General features: G+C 49.9%; 8 protein-coding genes across 8 annotated transcripts; 4 read left to right on the forward strand and 4 right to left on the reverse strand.

Moving 5' to 3' along the window:
- Positions 1-442: 442 nt before the first annotated feature.
- Positions 443-1,685, forward strand: N7506_008772 (putative glycosyl hydrolase; the record flags this gene model as incomplete). Its single annotated transcript, XM_056958065.1, has 3 exons — positions 443-913; positions 965-1,221; positions 1,274-1,685. 3 exons carry the CDS (start codon positions 443-445, stop codon positions 1,683-1,685), a joined length of 1,140 nt encoding a protein of 379 aa, XP_056807455.1.
- A 1,452-nt stretch (positions 1,686-3,137) lies between these two features.
- On the forward strand, positions 3,138-3,861 carry N7506_008773 (glutathione S-transferase family protein; the record flags this gene model as incomplete). Its single annotated transcript, XM_056958066.1, has 2 exons — positions 3,138-3,523; positions 3,585-3,861. The coding sequence occupies 2 exons, from the start codon at positions 3,138-3,140 to the stop codon at positions 3,859-3,861; spliced, it is 663 nt and encodes a 220-aa protein (XP_056807456.1).
- Positions 3,862-4,050: 189 nt separating this feature from the next.
- On the reverse strand, positions 4,051-4,953 carry N7506_008774 (MBL fold metallo-hydrolase; the record flags this gene model as incomplete). The annotated part of the gene is made up of 1 exon (XM_056958067.1): positions 4,051-4,953. One exon carries the CDS (start codon positions 4,951-4,953, stop codon positions 4,051-4,053), a length of 903 nt encoding a protein of 300 aa, XP_056807457.1.
- Positions 4,954-5,722: 769 nt separating this feature from the next.
- N7506_008775 (Zinc finger CCCH-type) lies at positions 5,723-7,481 on the reverse strand (the record flags this gene model as incomplete). Its single annotated transcript, XM_056958068.1, has 5 exons — positions 5,723-6,382; positions 6,437-6,774; positions 6,832-7,132; positions 7,185-7,232; positions 7,284-7,481. 5 exons carry the CDS (start codon positions 7,479-7,481, stop codon positions 5,723-5,725), a joined length of 1,545 nt encoding a protein of 514 aa, XP_056807458.1.
- Positions 7,482-9,220: 1,739 nt separating this feature from the next.
- N7506_008776 (uncharacterized protein) lies at positions 9,221-10,888 on the reverse strand (the record flags this gene model as incomplete). Its single annotated transcript, XM_056958069.1, has 2 exons — positions 9,221-9,334; positions 9,401-10,888. 2 exons carry the CDS (start codon positions 10,886-10,888, stop codon positions 9,221-9,223), a joined length of 1,602 nt encoding a protein of 533 aa, XP_056807459.1.
- A 600-nt stretch (positions 10,889-11,488) lies between these two features.
- N7506_008777 (uncharacterized protein) lies at positions 11,489-12,680 on the forward strand (the record flags this gene model as incomplete). Its single annotated transcript, XM_056958070.1, has 2 exons — positions 11,489-11,820; positions 11,879-12,680. 2 exons carry the CDS (start codon positions 11,489-11,491, stop codon positions 12,678-12,680), a joined length of 1,134 nt encoding a protein of 377 aa, XP_056807460.1.
- Positions 12,681-12,845: 165 nt separating this feature from the next.
- N7506_008778 (serine hydrolase domain-containing protein) lies at positions 12,846-13,985 on the reverse strand (the record flags this gene model as incomplete). The annotated part of the gene is made up of 1 exon (XM_056958071.1): positions 12,846-13,985. One exon carries the CDS (start codon positions 13,983-13,985, stop codon positions 12,846-12,848), a length of 1,140 nt encoding a protein of 379 aa, XP_056807461.1.
- A 947-nt stretch (positions 13,986-14,932) lies between these two features.
- Positions 14,933-18,298, forward strand: N7506_008779 (putative RNA interference and gene silencing protein (Qde2); the record flags this gene model as incomplete). The annotated part of the gene is made up of 5 exons (XM_056958072.1): positions 14,933-15,261; positions 15,320-16,283; positions 16,334-16,451; positions 16,522-16,772; positions 16,826-18,298. The coding sequence occupies 5 exons, from the start codon at positions 14,933-14,935 to the stop codon at positions 18,296-18,298; spliced, it is 3,135 nt and encodes a 1,044-aa protein (XP_056807462.1).
- Positions 18,299-18,573: the final 275 nt, after the last annotated feature.

Consider the following 18,573-nt stretch of genomic DNA (forward strand, 5'->3'; position numbering starts at 1 on the left):
GTCAGTCTTGCAAGGGGTGGGCAGTGTCATTGAAACTTGTATAACTAGCGATAACTTTGATCAATGTGCCCCTTGACTGAGTCGAATAGGGGTATTCGCAATTTGACTAAGATCGGACCTATTCTCCTGCAAGGCTTTCTCCTGCAAGGCTGGTTCCTGAAAAGACCGGGCCACGCATATTCGCGACTTCAGGAGAGTTTCAGTCTTACAACGAAAGGTCGATCATTGCAGATCTTGCTGAGCGATGCGCTATAGTGGATCACATGCTCTGAGTTGCCAATCAAGGTACAACAGCTGCAAGAATGTGCATCTATCTTGCACACGCAGCTACGTGTCCAAGGAACAATCCAGGAAAATCGTGGCTATCATATTTAATCGTGACATGCGCCGCCCGTTGAAATTCTGACCCGGGTATGTACTCTTGTACTGACATTTCTCGACCATGTTTTTCTCACGCTCCGGTCTCCTAGCCCCTTCGCTGATTTCCCTGCTTCTGTCGAGCAATGCGGTCGCCGATGACGCACGAACGAGAGCCCGCAATGCCTTTGAAGTACTTCAGGGCTGGTATAACCCATCGAGCGGAATTTGGGACACTACTGGTTGGTGGGATGGCGCAAGTTGCATGAATACAATCGCAGACTTGGCTGCTTTGGATACATCTGTGGTGGACACGGCGGCATATGTTTTCAACAATACATTCAACGTGGGACCAGTATCGAATCCCCACCCCGGACCTGAAATAAAGACCGTGTTCACACGCGATGGACAACAATCAAATGCTGTCAATGCTTCGCAATGGCTGGACCAAGCCTACGATGACGATGGGTGGTGGGCCCTGGCATGGATTGCTGCATATGATGTCACAAAGGAACAAAACTACCTCGAGCTCGCCGAGGGAATCTTCGAAAGCCTGGTATGTAAAAGTGCGACTCTAGGATCGTTACATATTTGCTGACTGAAACAGGTGAAAGCTTGGGGAACTAATTGTGGTGGAGGCGGTCTTCCCTGGAACCCCACAAGCACCTATGTGAACTCAATCACGAACGAGGTCTTTCTATCTGTGGCAGCACATCTCGCGAACCGCGTTCAGGATAGGAAAGATTACTACGTTCGCTGGGCCCAGAAGGAATGGGACTGGTTCGCAGCCCAGGGCTTCATCGGCGAAAATGGCACCATCAATGATGGACTCTTGGAGAATTGCCAAAACAATGGAGATACTGTGTAGGTCACCCTCCAATTCCAATGCCAATTCTAAACATCTGACATTTTCCAGGTGGTCTTACAACCAAGGTGTAGTCCTCGGCGGGCTGGTTGAGTTGAACAAAGCAGCGCCGAACGACACATACCTGCCTTCTGCTGACCGAATTGCAAAGGCGGCTATCGAAACTTTGACAGACTCGAACAATGTGATACACGATTCCTGCGAGCCGCAATGTCTTCCAGACGGCACGCAGTTCAAGGGAATCTTTATCCGCAATCTTGCAATGCTGCAGAAGGTGTCCCCGAATGCAATTTATCTTAACGTGATCAAAAGCTGCGCGGCCAGCATCTGGGATAATGATCGCAATGAGAAGAACCAGTTCGGTGTCAACTGGGCAGGACCCATTCAAGCGCAGGTAGATGCATCCACCCACAGCTCCGCTCTTGATGCTTTAGTTGCCGCAGTCGCGGTGCTTGGGGCATAGAAATGAGACTTGAATTTTGCATTTCTATCATGGCCTAAAAGATTACGGCGTTTGAATAATCGAGAGACAAGGCGATCCCTGTAAAACTCCAAGCCCACGAACCATTCTAATAACCAGGACTTTGATCCCTTGTCCGAAGTCTCAATTTTGGCTACCTGCTTGCCCAGCAAACAAATATCGAGCGAGTATTCAGTCCTTGTGAAGATTGTACCCGTGACATTTCGGATGTGTCAAACTGACTTCAGGGCTCATGTCATATGTGACAGGTCTACAGACGTTAGTGCTCGTCTCAAAAATTTGGGAATGGGCTACATGTAGCCTCAATCACTGACCCGTTCATATGTTCACAACCAACCAAAATCTTGTATTCGCAAAGTACCTCACGCATATCTGAGGCTTAATTGTTTCCAATCAGTCTTGAAGCAAGCAACTTAATCTCAGAGAAGCAGGTTGCGCCGTTGTACCTAGGTACGCAAGGAAGCAGACCTCGGGATTTATATACCAGCTTGTAATTGCATCGGGCCGGTGTAACACATTCTCGTGCGACCAAACGAAATGTCGTTCTAGAATTCTGATCTCATGATCTCTACGGAGTAAGTATTTCAAGGTTATTGGGTTATTCAGAATGACAACACTCGGAAGCATCCCGTCATTACCTATTTTCAGTAAATGCCATGGTAGTTTTACCCGTCCTGAGAAGCTTTCAGCCTAAAGATCTTACCCCGGATTCTCGCTTCCACCTGGGCATTTCCAAGGTTGGGAAATAAGCTGAATCCCGAGGTCCTGGAAGCCACCCCAAGCTGTGGTGGGGCTTCGCCCGGGGCTTTTCAACGTTACATCAAGCTCGTAAAAAAGGAACATATTCCAACTTACCTCCGACAAAAATTGCTACGCAGCTCTTCATGTCGAAATCATCCCAAGGTCCGAGCCATGAGGCAGAGTGAATTGCCAATTATTCTCACAGCTGAAATTGCCTATACGAAGTCATGCAGTCAGCGATCGAGACCCCCCGAGGCCTGGCGGTCCAAAGATTGCGGCCATCTACTTAGAAGCCCAACGAATGACAAGGGAGCACATGTCTACTGTAGATTAGCTTCCCCTCTGTAAAATAAGAGTCTTTAACCGATTGCTTGATAACAGTTCACGCTGATTCCAAGGTTATTGAAGAAACGAGTAGAATATATTTGTGGTACCATCCTGCCCAGGTAGCCACACCAGAAAGCAAAACCTCATATTCTGCACCGTGCATTGGAACCCTTAAACCCTTGGAATTGCCCAGGTGCCCAGTAAGCCCCTTCGGCGCAGAAGAAAGCTTTCACCATAGGCTGTGACGACAAACTTACATCATAGCTAGCTCATCCTGCAATTGAAACCTAGCCACCGGGAACTGCCATTTCAAAGATTCCAAGGTTATTTCGAAGAAGTCAACTCTCAAGTATTTGAAATTTGAAAATGGCTGCCCATATCAAGCCGCTCACCTTGCACGCTCACTCTTCTGGCCCGAATCCAGTTAAGATAGCCATGGCCCTCGAAGCACTTCATGTCCCATATGAAGTGAAGCAGTGGGAATTTGGTGATGATCCGACCAAGGGGGTGAAAGGCGCAACATATCTCAAGATCAATGAGAATGGACGTGTTCCTGCGATCGAAGATCCTAACACCGGTGTTACCGCGTGGGAATCTGGAGCTTGTATGAATTACATCCGCCGGGTGTATGACAAAGGCAACACGATTGGCCCATCTGCGGACTCCGCGCAAGACCTGGTTGACTTCGAGAAATGGGAGTATTTCTTGTTGTCGACTCTGGGCCCGATGATGGGGCAGACAAACTGGTTCAAGTATGTGAATGTTGGAAAGCATGAGATAGAGCCGAGTAGTGCTGACATACCACTTCCCTAGGCACTTCAACGCCGAAAAGAATGAGAACGCACTTGAACGATACACAGCTCAAGCATATCGATGCTATGATGTCCTCGAGGGACAGTTGAAGAAAAGTGGTGGAGAGAGCATTCTTCCTGGCCGTATCACTGCTGTTGATTATCACTTCGAGCCTTGGGTGCGTGGGTATGCATTTGCTGGTCTCACATTGGAAAAACACCCTCTAATCTCGAAATGGCTGGGCCTCATGAATACACGCGAAGAAGTCAAAGAGGCATACTTCAGAGTTAGGGGCTAGATTCTGATAGAAGGAACGGTTCAGCAGAAGGGAAGAAACATTTGACCAGGACTGTTAGCCAATGAACCACACAGCGGCGCCGAAATGATCAATTTAATTGTGTTATACATAGGATCTGTGCAATAGATACTAAAATAACACAACATTGAACTAGCACTATAACAGGTACTCTCAACGGAGTTGTCCCCGCTATCCCGCCAAAAGAACACTTGGGACCTCGATCAAGTAAAGCATATACGCCTTGCCATCGTGGGTCTTGGTTGGCATTTTGCCTCCACGCACATTGACCTGCATGGCTTGATGAACAATCTTAGGCTCCGGGATTACCTGATCTCGATCGTTTCTCCACTGAACGAAATCTTCCTCCGACGAATCGTGTTTGATATGCTTGTTCTTATCTTGCTGCTCGCTGACCGTGACATACGGAACCGGTTCACGGGCTGTTGACTCATTGCAAGGTGGATAGTCATGGCCCGTGTACAGCTTCGTTTCCGGTGGGAAGGACAGAAGGCGTTTCATCGACCGGTATAGTTGCCGAGCGTCACCGCCGGGGAAGTCACATCTTCCACTGCCAATATCCGGGTTGAACATGGAATCTCCTGTAAAGATATTGCTTCCCATATAATACCCCCCATGATCGGGTGTATGTCCTGGCAAGTGCAGTGCGGTGCAAGCGATGTCGCCAATGTGGAATACTTCATCGGGCTGGAAGAGATGGTTGAAAGCGCTCTCGATTTCTTCCTTTGGGATTCTGTACTTGTGTGAAAAGTAGCTTTGCACGACTAAGATATTCTCACTGATGCAGATTGAAGCATGCGGCTGCCCTCGCGTCCAGAGTGCCTGCTGTATGTAGTAGGCGGCGGAAAGATGGTCACCGTGGGCATGGGTTTCTAGTATCATCTTGACGGTGTATCCCTCTTTCATAACGCGATCGATCATTTCATCCGCAGATTCTGTCGTGATACGAAACAGGGAGGGTTCGAAGTTCAAAACCGGGTCGATGATAGCGGCTTCTTTTGTATTGGGGCAGGCCACAACATACTGCCATGAACAGCTCTTGGCCTCAAAAATCGGGTAGACAATTGGCTCCATATCCAAGGTCACAATGAAAGATTGAAAAATGTAAAAATGTAACTCACATTGAAATGATGTGACAGAAAGAAGACGCTAACTTTGCGCCGCAGATGGCAAGGCCAATGCTATTATTACGTATTGTTAGATCATCACCCTGGCTCCATTAGTTAGGTTTCAATTCACCTAGTTTGGTGAACTCACGACTCATCTCGATGTGTTATCTCAACTTCCATGGATGACGATCCAGAAAGAAGCAGTGGACTGCAATGAAGCTAGACACATAGAAGGATTGATCAGCGCATGCTGGTGTCATGGCCACTTGGGCACCAAAAGAGGTGGCAATCACCACCTGGACACTTGCCACAACCTAACACAGTTCATCAATTGTATCTATCATCGCCCGTGGATGTCAATTCCCAACAATTTGCAAGTCGCAAGGAGACTTTAGTTTATTCTGTCAAGGCTACCCATGTGCTGATCTAGAATTGCAGGCAAAAACAAAGGCACACCCAACGAAGCTAGGAATATGTCAGTAAAACACAGCTTCAATCGCCAGTTGAATGAATTTCATTTTCTGAAAGATGACATCAATAGCATCTTTCCTAAATTATCCAAGCGTTTCATTTGAACCCGTGTTAACATTGAAGGTCCACTCAGTATTTGGCTGAGCATTTGGCCATTATTTCATAGCTTTCTTTCTCACACATACATGGGTATCCCAGGTACAAGGGGGTGTATGTGGATGAGCGCCGAGAGATATTTTCTTGTAGAGACCATGAATGTGTTTTTAGTCGAACAGCATTGAGCTCGGGGAAGTGTTTCCAATGGACCCGTCACTGACAGACCATTGGTCGATAACATCCTGGTCGGTTGGTACGTCCCAGCGGGTAATTTTGAGCTCGAGGGTATGGGCATTCTGGTTGAACCGGCATTGCCAGCTCTTCACAGCCTTACATCCTGGCTTCTGGCAAAGATGGCCCATGTAGCATTTGATCGAACGACAAGCTCCAGATCGGGAGCAAGGGTGCTGGAGAAGCATCCATCGTAAGACCTCGACCACGGTGTTTGAGACATCGGTGTGATCGTAAGGGCAGCTCATATCGCCGCATTCCCCAGAAAGGTGGTAACTATTGCACACCTTATGCTCCTTTGCCCGGGAGTGGTACTCGTCAAAAGCTTCTGCCGAGGGCTGGGGATAGTATGGATCAATGCGGTCACCTTCTTTGTTAACCGGAATAAATTCTTCAGTTTTGATGCTTGGAAGAGGAAGCATAGACTGGAGGAAGTCTTCAGTTCGACCAATCGCGGTAGGGGATGTCCAGAAAGCTGATGTCGCCTTTGAGAATTTTGGTGAAGTGGCGGAATTTTTAGATGAGGGAGCGTGTGTTAGTGACTGGTTCGGCAGTACGTGTTGCTTATTGCACCCATTGCCAAATTTGCAGATACCCTATATCAAGGTCAGTTATGCCTTGTACAAGGTATAGAGAAAAGCATGATATACCTTCTGGAAATGCTTGCAAATTGGCTTGGTGGGGCTTCCACCGTTTGAACCAGTCGACTGGTGATGAACACCATTTGTACCATTACCACTTGCTTTAGCACCAGCGGGACCCGTAGGTGGCTTGGTGGTAGCTAAAGGTGTAGAAGAAAATACCGAAGGTAACTCTTTGATGGGAAGGCCGAGAGCTTCAAATTCCCTATGGAAACCTGCGGCTTTGATGAGCGTGATACGGTCACTTCCTCTGTACGGGGTCAAGAGGGAGCCGTATCCAGTATCATGGCAGCCTGCAAAATAGATGTGTCGGCATTGGTTGAGGTCTGCGAAGAGGCGGAACATTTCTAGTTTCGGATGAAAGATCAGTACGAAGTGCTGAGTGTTATGAAGTCACTGCTTACCCCGAATCTTGAAGTCGCTACCCTCTTTCTTCTCTGCCGCATCCACGAAGTCAAACAGCTCCTGTGCACGGGTAAAGGAAGAGGTGAATGGGGAGAGAGATCGAGCCTCGTGACCAGTGAGTCCGGCTCGGGCAAGTGCCTTTGACAAGCCAAGGACATTGGCGTAAACGCGAACCATGATTCGACATTGCTCTGCCTGCATTCCCATTGTCGAATGCATTAGTTCTCTAATAGAATCACTCAGCTCACGAGCGGCGTTAATGCCGCCTTCGCTGCCATTCTTTAAGAAATGCTCTTTGAACTGAGATACGTCAGTTAGCCCGGGTAACAGCCACAAGACCAGTTCGGCTCACTAAGTATCCATCGCCATCAACGAGTACCAAAACGAAGGGATTACGGTCCTGGTTAGTTGTCAGATTTGTGACTCGTTGTGTCTTGTCAACTTTGCATACCTGGCCTCGAGCCTGGCGTTTGTATTTCTCACGGCCATCTTTGACTTCCTCATAGTCACTCTTGAGGGAGCTGTAGTCATCTAACAGGCTCTTGAATTGGCCAAGAAGCTCCTGAAGGCTGTCATGTTGCTTTTGTTGATCCAGCGAGAAGGAAGCCAGATGCCCATTGAGGGAATCTAGATCAGAGTCCCGGAGCATCCCAAAGGTATCGGGACGGCATGTGCCTGTCCCACAAGCTTGAAGATAGATCGATGGAGACTGTTAGCATCCGATTGGAAGTTGACGAAAGACAGAAGGTTCTAAACTGAGTGATGGGGAGATCTATGGTGGGGAAATTTATCTGTTGTCAAACGCCCGGGCGGTCAATACCCATCAGGTGACCTTTCACCAAACAAACATGTTGGGTCGCTGGGACTTCTCGCGCTTTCCATGCATGCGCATGCGGTGCTTTTGTCTGATTTTTGTTTGCAATGATGGACGGATGACGAGGCAATGACATTGCATAAGAAATTGTACATACCAGCCCGCACAACAAAAGAACCGCTCGGCTTTGCTTGACCCCGATGCACGTCATTTGCGTGGAGCACTTACCCCCAGCTAACATGTTGGAATTTAGCTCTCTATCTTCGCCTCCATGCAGTCAGTCTCATCGATGGCGATAATCTTGGAACCACCGATGCCGTGGATCTCTCAGAGTATCTCGTCCCCTGAACCCCTCGATTCTTCGACCTCATCGAATCGCAAGACGAACACCGAGAAATCAACATGGTGGATTATACTGGACACAAGCATCGGCTTGCGTCAAGGCTCTTGTTGATCATAATGCCCTTAAGCACGAATCGTTGCGGCATGCCGCTGCCTCCCAGACAACTGTCACCGAAGGGGCTGTCGAGCCGCACATCGTCTGCCTAGCATCTCAACAACGAGAATTGAATGATTGACACCGGCCCTAGGGCTTCTCAGTGACTTGAGGGAGGAACGCTCGCTTCGATGCAGTGGTTCTATGCCTTGATTTCCTGCGAGCTTGCGAGCTTGAGCGATGGCGCTTACTTTTCATTGTTCGAGGTCACCCTCTTTGACTGCCCTCGATCGCTTTGATCTGTGGTCAACATAACGAAAGGAAAGCAAGAGCCCATCTCCCATTCAGGACTGTTCAAAGAAGGGAGGGGGCGCTTGAGTAGTACATCCTTCAGGCAAGAACCTTGCGAAGGAACCTTGGTGGTTTCCATTTAGATCCGATCAGGCTGAATGACGGGTCGACCGATAGATCGGTGGAAAATTTGCAATGGTATAATGCTAGTAGGTGATCTTAGCCTAATTGCTCAGTAATTTTCTGGGATCTGTAGTCAGCAGAAAGGCAATCCATGGCTATTTTCGCACTGCTGGATCGGATTCGGGGTCAAAACAATACATGTTTGTCGACTCAAATCAAGAGCCACATGCCGATTCAATCAAGAATTGCTTGAGCTTTTGCGCCTACCTAGTAATGACGAGCCTTTTCAAGGATCTACTCGAATTTTCCAGTTGAATCGAGGAGGGAGAAGGACGAGGCTATCAGCTTACTCGGAGGATGCTGGATATTCTACGTAGGATGAAATTCAGGGGGAGTGATTCAGACTGGATTCTTGGCAGTTTGTGTGACCTTACTGAGGGGCATACTAAATAAGTAACGTACTGATTGTGCGTAGTCCTATTGACTGAGAACCTGAGTAACGATGCATCGTGCTGGATCTAATGGGCGTCCACATTCGAAGGGCAACCCTGGCATTTTCAAAGTAGATTGGGTCCTATACCAAAGGCTACTAGAGTTGCTTTTGCCTTATATGGAGACATCTGTATATTGGCGAGCCCTGGAGTTTTGGAATGAGACATGCTCATACGAAGGAAAATCGAGATGAACAGACTGAACAGTAGGTTCCAAGGTCTGATTTGTGGACTTAACTGTCGTCATCCCATGAGAAGCATCCGTACTTCTTTCTCCACCGGTCGTCGAGAATATTAGCACCGGAGTACTCGGAGGCGTCTTCCGGACAATAATAAAACCATACGCTCTGGCCGTGGGACAAACAGTTAGTCAGATCCACAAAGCAGGAACTTCAGAAATTGGCGCAACAGACCTCGGAGTATACCTCAGCATGACCATGGCTCTTTGCTACAGCATCCCAAGCACTTCGGACGTGACCCGCCAAATGATATTCAGATGAGCTCGTCCAAATCGCTTGACCACGTATCGCGTTATATTCGAACGTATGAACAGGGGGTCCGAAGGATTCCTTGATCCAACTTCTCCCTATCCCAGCCTCAAGTCTCATGCAGCGAAGCCGGGGCATTCGTTGAGCCGCTTGTGCAGCAGCACAGTACAGTTCATCAAGTTTTGCATTAGGAAGAGTACGGAATCGACCCGGGGATATTGGTGTCTCGGAGGGAGACCAGGGCTCATCAACCTTCTCATCCCACGCTGGGTCATTCTCAAACAGCCACTTTCCAGATGTTGTGGCTGGTTGATAGTCCATCACAAACGTGGTAAGATTCGGCCACATTGGGATGCATTGGTTGGCTATTGCTGGCCAAAATAATTCGGGACCAATCATGATATTTCTCAGGGTAATACTTTTCAACTGATGTGAAAGTTTATGCAAAGCAAGGCTGAGAATGTCCTTTCCTGAAGCCGATCGCGGTGGGGGGTCCAGTGTCTCATCATCACTCGGAGTTGGCCCTGGGTACGAAAGGTCCAAACACCGGAGAGACTGAGGCCACCCCTTGAAATTTAATCCTATCGATGCATCGTTAGATTTTACAGCCCGGAAAGTATTCAAAGGCTCGCCAAGGGAGGAACAGAATATTGAATACTGGAAAGACAGTTGAAGGGGCGAACGCGACGATGAGCTGGGCTTACCACCACGAAGACGATCACGAAGTACGCTGTCATTTTTCTCGTCGTCATGAAGTACCATGTCAACCTTCTCCACTTGCGGTAAGAGGGAAACTATTTCCGATATGGCGCTCGGTGCAAAGTGCCGGTAGCCGGGATGGCCCGGGATCTTAAATGAGTGGATGCAACCAGCAGTGAATGGGATTCTCTCGGTGAGGTCCAAGTATGAGCCCTCCCATCTCTTGTCGAGAAGCTCTTCCTCGGGGAAAGCGATGGCAGTTTGATGGCGAGTGCGACGCTCGGCCCAGTCTTCGCATGCACGCCAGTCACTCGGAGATCGTGAGTAGAGCTCCAGCGAGGTTGAATTGTTGCCGGTACTTGGCCAGAAACTCAGAGTCTCCAAAAGGGATGAGATGGAAAGCGTGAACATTTCGTTATTGCGTTTGTGATCATATGAATTCTCATAACTTCCCCGAGCTGCAACGCTGTACTCCGGAAGATTGACTTTGAAGTGTATCCTCTTGATAAGCTCACATCGTTCAAACCCCGAGGAACGGACTATATCACCGAGCCGCTTCAGAGTTGAAAGGTTGAGATGAATATCGGCAAATGTGATCTTCTCAACTGCTATCTGCCATGACCGGCAGACGCTCGCGAATGACGCCAGGCTTTCAGAGGAAAGGAAAGAAAAAATATGAAGAAGTGTTTCTAAGGGTAGTTGCTGTGCTGTCATGGCGAAGGAAAATGCACAAAGTCAAGTCCTTGAAGTTTGCAATTAGTAGAGTGATTTGACCTGGCCAACTCTAAACTGTTAAGTTCAATGTTTGTATCGATTGAACAGAGCTGAGGTCAAGGGAATGCAGGAATGGGAAATCATTGAGTGGGAGCACCATGGGAAAGGGCCGAGCACTCGAGCAAGATGTTGGGTTTGTAGGCAGTTCTTCGTAGGCGGCTCTCACCTTCCATCAATTAGTACGTGCATGCGAATGCGATCGCCCTCACTACGGAGTACGGTGCACTGAGGTGCCGGGATCTCTCTTGGCTGGTGGGCCCTTGCGGCCTGACAGACGGGGCATCAACAAATTGAAAACCAGCCAAACATCGAAGAAGACCACCCTAAGCCAATTTGGGCATGCAAGATGTCCCCACCCCCCACACTCAACCCCGTATCCAGTACAACGTACGGAGTACTCCGCATGTGAATATCGGGATGCATCTCCAGCCTCGGTCTCACACGCCACGTTCGATGGGCTCTCCTATAAAGGAATAGCCCCTATCGAGTCGTCAGGCTTCATCACGGGCAGAGCCATATTGCTAGCATTCCTTCTTCAGCATGAAATACGTACTCTTCTCCTTGAGCGCATTTGTATTTTACGCGATCTTCTACTTCTCTTATATCAATGGCCTGGATGCTCTTGGCCGTGAGTCCATTGAATCTGGCAAGCTCCCGGGGGTGAATGACCCACTGCGGACAGTGTACACAGGCGTCGAGCCAATTGACCATCTCTTGACTCTACTGACCACCTTCTTCTACCCGACCCTCGATGGACAGCGACCTGGGCTATTACTTCACAGCATCGGCTTTTCAGGTACCTTTGGGGCAGCATGGACTTTGGTTGTCTTGGAATCATGGAGAAAGGGTAACGCTGGGACCGTCGCCGCGTAGTAAGTTTCAATTCAAATGGTTGGGTTTAATAGAACAAAAGCTGAGCCATTGACATAGCCCCATGGTGTTTGGCCTCATTGCGCAAGTCTTCACTTTCGCTTTTGCCACTCCCTTGATTTTGGGACTCCAGCTCGGCTGCTCGATCACAGCTCGTCGACCTCACGCAGACAACATCCGCGTTCCACGTGCAGTCCTAGCAACCATGCCATTGATATTTGCTGTGGGATTTATGGTTCCGACCAATATGATGGTGTTGCCTGCTCCATCCGTGATATCCGTGGATTTCAAGCAGATTGCCATTGCCATCTGGCAGCCATGGCCTGCGTATGTCTCGATTTTGAGCACCGTCGCCTACTACGTGTTCTGTCCATTCTTCTCCGAAAACAACCGGGCATCTATGTCTAACTTGCGCTGGGTCTACGCATTCGCGTTTATTAATGCTTCGTTGTCCCACCTCGTGTCGTGGATCGTGTCATTAGCGACCGTCATCGTACCGACACTGTTCGAAAAGCGTTTCCAAGAAGCGCTTCATCCAGCAAGTGTATTTTTTATCCCACTCCCTTGGTCTGGATTGACGGTTGAGAATGTTGGACATGGCGTGCATGCCTTCCTGCGGTGGGACTACATGATAGGATCAGCCGGTGTTCTGCTTTGGGCAATCCACTTGTATAGTGTTGCCCACAAGCAAATTCTCAGCACCGTCTCATGGCCCAGTCTTCTGTTCAAAACTGCTCTGATAGCTACCCTCGCGGGACCCGCTGGTGCTGCGGTGGAACTGATCTGGGAAAGAGATGAACTGGTGTTCACTGAGACTGGTGGTAGCAAGCAGCGAGTCTCAAAAGACAAGAAATCGTTGTGATCTGTCCTTGAAATGAAGAGAACAGAAACTTGCTATGTTCGATTGACGGGTCTCGGATTTATAAAGGATCCAGTTATAGGGCTCCATGCATTATGTTCAGCTTATCGCCTATCTCGATACAGGTTTGTTGGGAATTGTCGATATTTCTATATCATAAAGAAGGGTTCACTCCTGTGCCATGATCTCGTAGATCGCCTTTATGTAAATCTCGCTGTTCGCATTACCAACAAGACCCGGTCCCATCTTGTTCATGGCATAAGTGATGGTCATTCGATGATCCAAGTCCATGATGACCATAGACCCTCCCCATCCACACCAAAAGACAATGTTTCCCTCCGGGATGTAACTGATAGTCTCCGGCACGGGAATTCCGAAACCAAGGCCCATTCGGATTTTCAGGCCAAGTACCAGATCAACACTGCTGATCCGCTCTTGGAAAATCTGCTCAATTGTTTGGGGCGACAAATGCTGCTTCCCGTCGACGGTTCCGCCTAAGGAGACAATAGACGCAATACGAGCCAGAGAGCGTGCATTTGCGAATCCATTGGTGGCGCCAATCTCAGCTGCCCTGAATTCGGGGGTCATGGATGCCTTGGCGTCAGGAGCGGGGTTCAAGAAAGTCTTGATCATGATGCTGTCCATATCTATTCCCTCGGGGACATCGAAAGGAGGAGGAGGTACGACGTCTGCAGTTCTCGCCCACTTCTCCTCGGCCACACCCAAGCTGAAGTCCGCGTCTAACGGGCCCGCAATATCCTCGGCAATGAACTGCTTGAGTGGCTTGCCGCTCACTCGTCGAACAAGCTCGCCGATCAGATGTCCATGGTTCAGCATTTGATAACCTGTCGCAGATCCGGGAGTGAACCAGGGAGCCTGTCGTGCAAGCATTTCCGTTGAGGCTGGCGTATCATATAGAAGATCGATTGTTATGGGCTCTGTCCATGAAGGGAGGCCAGAGGAGTGTGTGAGGAAGTGCCACACTTTCACATCCTCCTTGCCATTTGCCCCGAACTCAGGCCAATACTTTGATACACTCTCCTCGGGATCCAATAGTCCGCTATCAATAAGCTTGAGGGCTGCTAGCGAGGTAATGACTTTGCTGGAGGACCAAACAACCGTGAGAGTGTCCTCTTCCCACGGGCGAGACTTTTCCTCATTTGCGTGCCCACCCCAGATGTCAAGGACATTCTCCCCGTCGATGTTAACGCATAGTGATAGACCGAGCTCTTCACCCAAGTCCAATCTCTCTTGAACAAGGTCGCGGATCCGGTCGAACTTGGGGCTGCAAGAACCGTTGACAGTCATTTTGTTTGAATTCAGGCCTATAAAATTGTTGAGGACGGTGAGGGGTAAGACGCTGGACAAAATTGTGGGATGATCCCAGGGCTGTGAGTGGCCCCACGGCCAGTATTTGTAGACTGTTTATGCATTTATAATCTTGCGGTTGTCACGATCGTTTGTTCGCAAGATATGAGCTCTTTCATTCTAGCGCTGATTGTGGATTGTGATATAGGAAGCAAGATTGGGAGATGTGCTTGTAAACCCAGTCCGCAATAACCTATGGGACTGTACTATATTGTACGGAGTACTCCATACTCCGTACTAGCGCTGACTTTAGGCTGCAACTAGTTGACCAGAATGACCAGAATGACCAGACAGTTGGGGTTGGTTACCTCGGCAATTGTTTGAACATTTTGCACTGTCCACTCACTTCGTTGTGTTTGCATTGTTGCCAACTGGGCTGTGACAGCTCAATCGTCCGTTTGTCATGTTGGCGTCAGTCCACGGGTTGTACTCCGTACCACTGGTAGGGACCCTACATACGTGTAGAGGCACAGTTGGACCCTGTGATCCTGGCATGGGCGGGTAGCCTATGAAAACCAGATAAAAATGATAGAAACCACTCGAATCCTGGGACCGTTTCATTGAGACATAAACAAACAGTGTATGCAGACAAAGACGAAGCACACAGCAGCCAATTATAATTGCTATAGTCCGTAGCTGGGAGAGCAATTGTGGTACGGAGTACTGATCACGCAGACGGTGTGATGTATCCAAAAAGGCCCCGGGGCATTCAATCGTTCATTGGTGATCAACACGCCAACGCACTCAACGTGGCAGAACAAAGAGCTGGAACGGAGAGATACTTATTACGTGGGGATGCCCGTTAGGTCCACACACGTCCACAATTGTTTTTCGCCTTCATAATATTCTGTAGACCAAGGTTCCCAGGTCTTACTGATATCTTTAACATGAGTGACAATCGAGGTCGCGGACGAGGCGACCGTGGCCGGGGCGACCGTGGTCGCGGGGATCGCGGTGGTGGTGATCGCGGTGGAGCTCGTGGTCGCGGTGATATTCCTTTCCGCCCAGCTGGACGAGGCGATGGTGACCGCGGTGCTTTCCGGGGTGGTGACAGAGGTCGTGGCGGTGATAGAGGCCGTGGTGACTTCCGTGGTGGCCGAGGCGGCGGTGACTTTAGAGGTCGTGGTCGCGGCGATTTTCGTGGCCGAGGAGACTTCCGTGGAGGTCGCGGAGGAGGTCGCGGTGGTGCGATGAACCACGGCCCTCCTATCTTCAGGTATGTTACTTGCTTCAAGAAGGCTTATTGCATCAAATTTTGACGATCAGTTCAACAGACAAGGAGAACCGGTTCCCCCGCCCAACGCCGTTGTCACCAAGACCGAGAATGATCTAGCCAAGGCACTTGCTGTCAGTGGAAAGAAGACCCCTCGCCAGGCGAAATATCCTGAGCGTCCTGGCTATGGAACTGCTGGCAGACCGGTGACATTGTATGCCAACTATCTTCCGATCACTTTGACAAGCAAGCCACTCTCCCGCTATCACCTTGATATCGCGGCCGACTCCGCGGGCCGATCGGCTCCTGTTGGCAAGAAAGCTAGGCACATTGTGAAATTGTTGTTGAATGAGCATTTTTCGAAGGAGAAACAGAGCATCGCATCGGACTTCCGCTCGACTCTGATCTCCACCGTCAAGCTGACGGAGGGCAAGTTCGATGTGCGGTACAAGGAAGATCTCGATGATGACTATCCAGAAACTCCACGAGTGCATGTTGTCACTCTCCAGTACACTGGCGATGTCAACCCGGCGGACTTGGTCAACTATCTGACCTCCACCAACGTCAGCTCGATGCTTGAGTCCAAGGAAGAGATCATTGCTGCCTTGAACATGATCATGGGCCAACACCCCAAGACTGATGATGGAGTCGTCTCCATTGGTGCCAACAGACACTTCAGTCTTCGTCAAGACACCATGGAATCGTTCAATCTCGGTGGTGGCCTTTCTGCGCTTCGTGGATTCTTCATCAGTGTGCGTGCTGCAACTGCCCGAGTTCTTTTGAACGTGCAGGTCAAGTACATCGCTTGCTACAATCAAGGACCCTTGGCCCACGTGATTGGCGACTTCAGGAACAGGAACACCTACCGCCTGGAGAAGTTCCTCAAGAGCTTGCGAGTTCGCATCACTCATATCGCCCGCAAGAATAGCCGCGGTGAAGCTCGCCATCGCATCAAGCCTATCCATGGCTTGGCTAACCGCGGCGATGGTGGATCTTCTTCGAACCCCCTAAGGTCCCTCGCCACGGTGCGGGTCCCAATGACGTGGAGTTCTTCCTGAATGAGGCTGGCCCTAAGTCTGTTCCCGCCGTACCTGGTGCCCCAGAGGCGAAGGGCAAAAAGGGAAAGAAGCCACCCAAGGCCGGCCCAGCCGAGGCCGGGCGCTACATCACTGTAGCGGCTTTCTTCAAGAAGGGTAAGTTAATTAATCACTTTATCCCACTCAAGTTCCCCACGCGTGGTGCCTAACTAACAAAATCTCGCAGAGTACAATCTTGCAGTGGATCCCAATCTACCTGTTATCAATGTTGGATCTCGTACCAACCCTGTCTACGTTCCTTGTGAAGTCTGCGAAGTCGAGCCTGGTCAGCCTGCCAAGTCTAAGCTCTCGGGTGACCAGACTGCATCGATGCTCAAATTCGCCGTCATGGGCCGTAAGCCTGGGCAGAACGCTCAGTCGATTGTCACCCGCGGCACTGGAGTCCTAGGACTAGGGCAGCCATTGAACCCCACTTTGGTGAGAAGTAATTCCCCTCTTGGACATTTCTTAACCTAACTTCGACCTTACAGACTGCCTTCGGGATCAATCCTTCCACTGAGCTTATCACGGTTCCTGGACGTGTCCTCCCAGCTCCCAACGTCCATTACAAAGATGGCAACCGGACTAAGACAATTCGGATAACGGCGGGCAGCTGGAACATGCGCGATATTCAATTCTCCAAGCCTGCGTCAATGAAGTCTTGGAGCTATCTCTACATTGACCAGGAAGGCGCCCGCCCGGTGTTCACCCACCCGGACCAACTCAACAAGTCCCTGCAAGCGTTCCGCAAGACTCTGCGCGATATGGGAATGGCTGTCGACCCTCACATGCAGGGTAAGCGCGTCGTTCTTACCGGTAAGAGCGATGCCGCAGATATCGAAGCTGCCATCCTCGACTTGCAAAAAGTCCACAACCCAGTTTTTATTCTGGGTATCTTCTATACTAAGGACACTGGCATCTACAACTGCGTCAAGCAAGTTTGCGACGTCCGTTGCGGTATTCGCAACGTGAACGTTCTCGCTGAGAAAATCGTGAACTCCAATGACCAGTATAATGCCAATGTCGGCCTGAAAATCAACCTCAAACTCGGCGGTGCCAACCAAGCCCTCCAGCAGTCGGATCTGGGACTCATCTCTGAAGGCAAAACAATGCTGGTCGGAATTGATGTTACCCACCCGTCTCCCGGCTCCGCCAACTCCGCCCCCTCCGTCGCGGGTATCGTCGCTTCTGTTGACGCGAACTTGGCACAATGGCCCGCTGAGATCCGCGTCCAAAGCGCGCGCCAGGAAATGGTGGCCGATCTTGAGACTCTTCTCGTCTCTCGGCTGAACCACTGGCGCAAGATCAACAAGAACCTCCCGGAGAACATCATCATTTACCGTGATGGAGTCTCGGAGGGTCAGTACAACACGGTGATCGACAAGGAGCTCCCTCTTCTCCAGTCTGCCTGCAAGAAGACATACCCTGCCGACCAAACCAAGAAGGGTCTTCCTCGTCTGGCCATCATCATCGTCGGAAAGCGCCACAACACGCGCTTCTATCCAACCTCCGAGCAAGACTCCAACCGTGACAACCCCATCCCGGGTACCGTGGTGGATCGCGGTGTCTCCGAGGCTCGCGACTGGGACTTCTTCTTGCAGGCGCACTCTGCCCTGCAAGGAACTGCTCGCCCAGCCCACTACTTCACCGTCTGGGACGAGATCTTCTACCCCCGTCACCCTGCCAACTCTGGTGGCCCAGGTGCTGCAGACGTTCTGCAGGACCTTACTCACAAGATGTGCTATCTGTTTGGTCGGGCTACCAAGGCCGTTAGCGTTTGCCCGCCTGCTTACTATGCCGATCTTGTTTGCACCCGTGCACGTTGCTACTTGAGTGATCTGTTCGACCCGCTTTCCCTGGATTCTGGTGGTAGCACCAGTGGGACTGAGGGTACTGCGGACATGTCGCGCATGGCGGATGTCGTCATCCACCCCAACATTGCAGAGACAATGTTCTTCATTTAGACCTTTGGCATCCACACTCGTTTGATCTACCTTTGATTTAGTTACTCTACGTGAATTAGTTAATTTTTTCCAATGAAGTCTTTCTCAAATCATTTTGTCAAGAATATAAATAAACAAAACTCCTTTCAGACAATTGCATCTGGTTGTTGAATAGTACATCCCGTTTTAGTACTCTCATCTCGGCGCATCGGCGGCCACCACATTGAAACCTCTTTCCTCTCGAGCTTTCAAGTTGTGAGACTACACTCGAGAGCATGTCTAACCTCTTTTTTACG

This window comes from Penicillium brevicompactum, assembly GCF_028827555.1.
Source record: "Penicillium brevicompactum strain IBT 35665 chromosome Unknown utg000006l_segment0_segment0, whole genome shotgun sequence".
NCBI lineage: Eukaryota > Fungi > Ascomycota > Eurotiomycetes > Eurotiales > Aspergillaceae > Penicillium > Penicillium brevicompactum.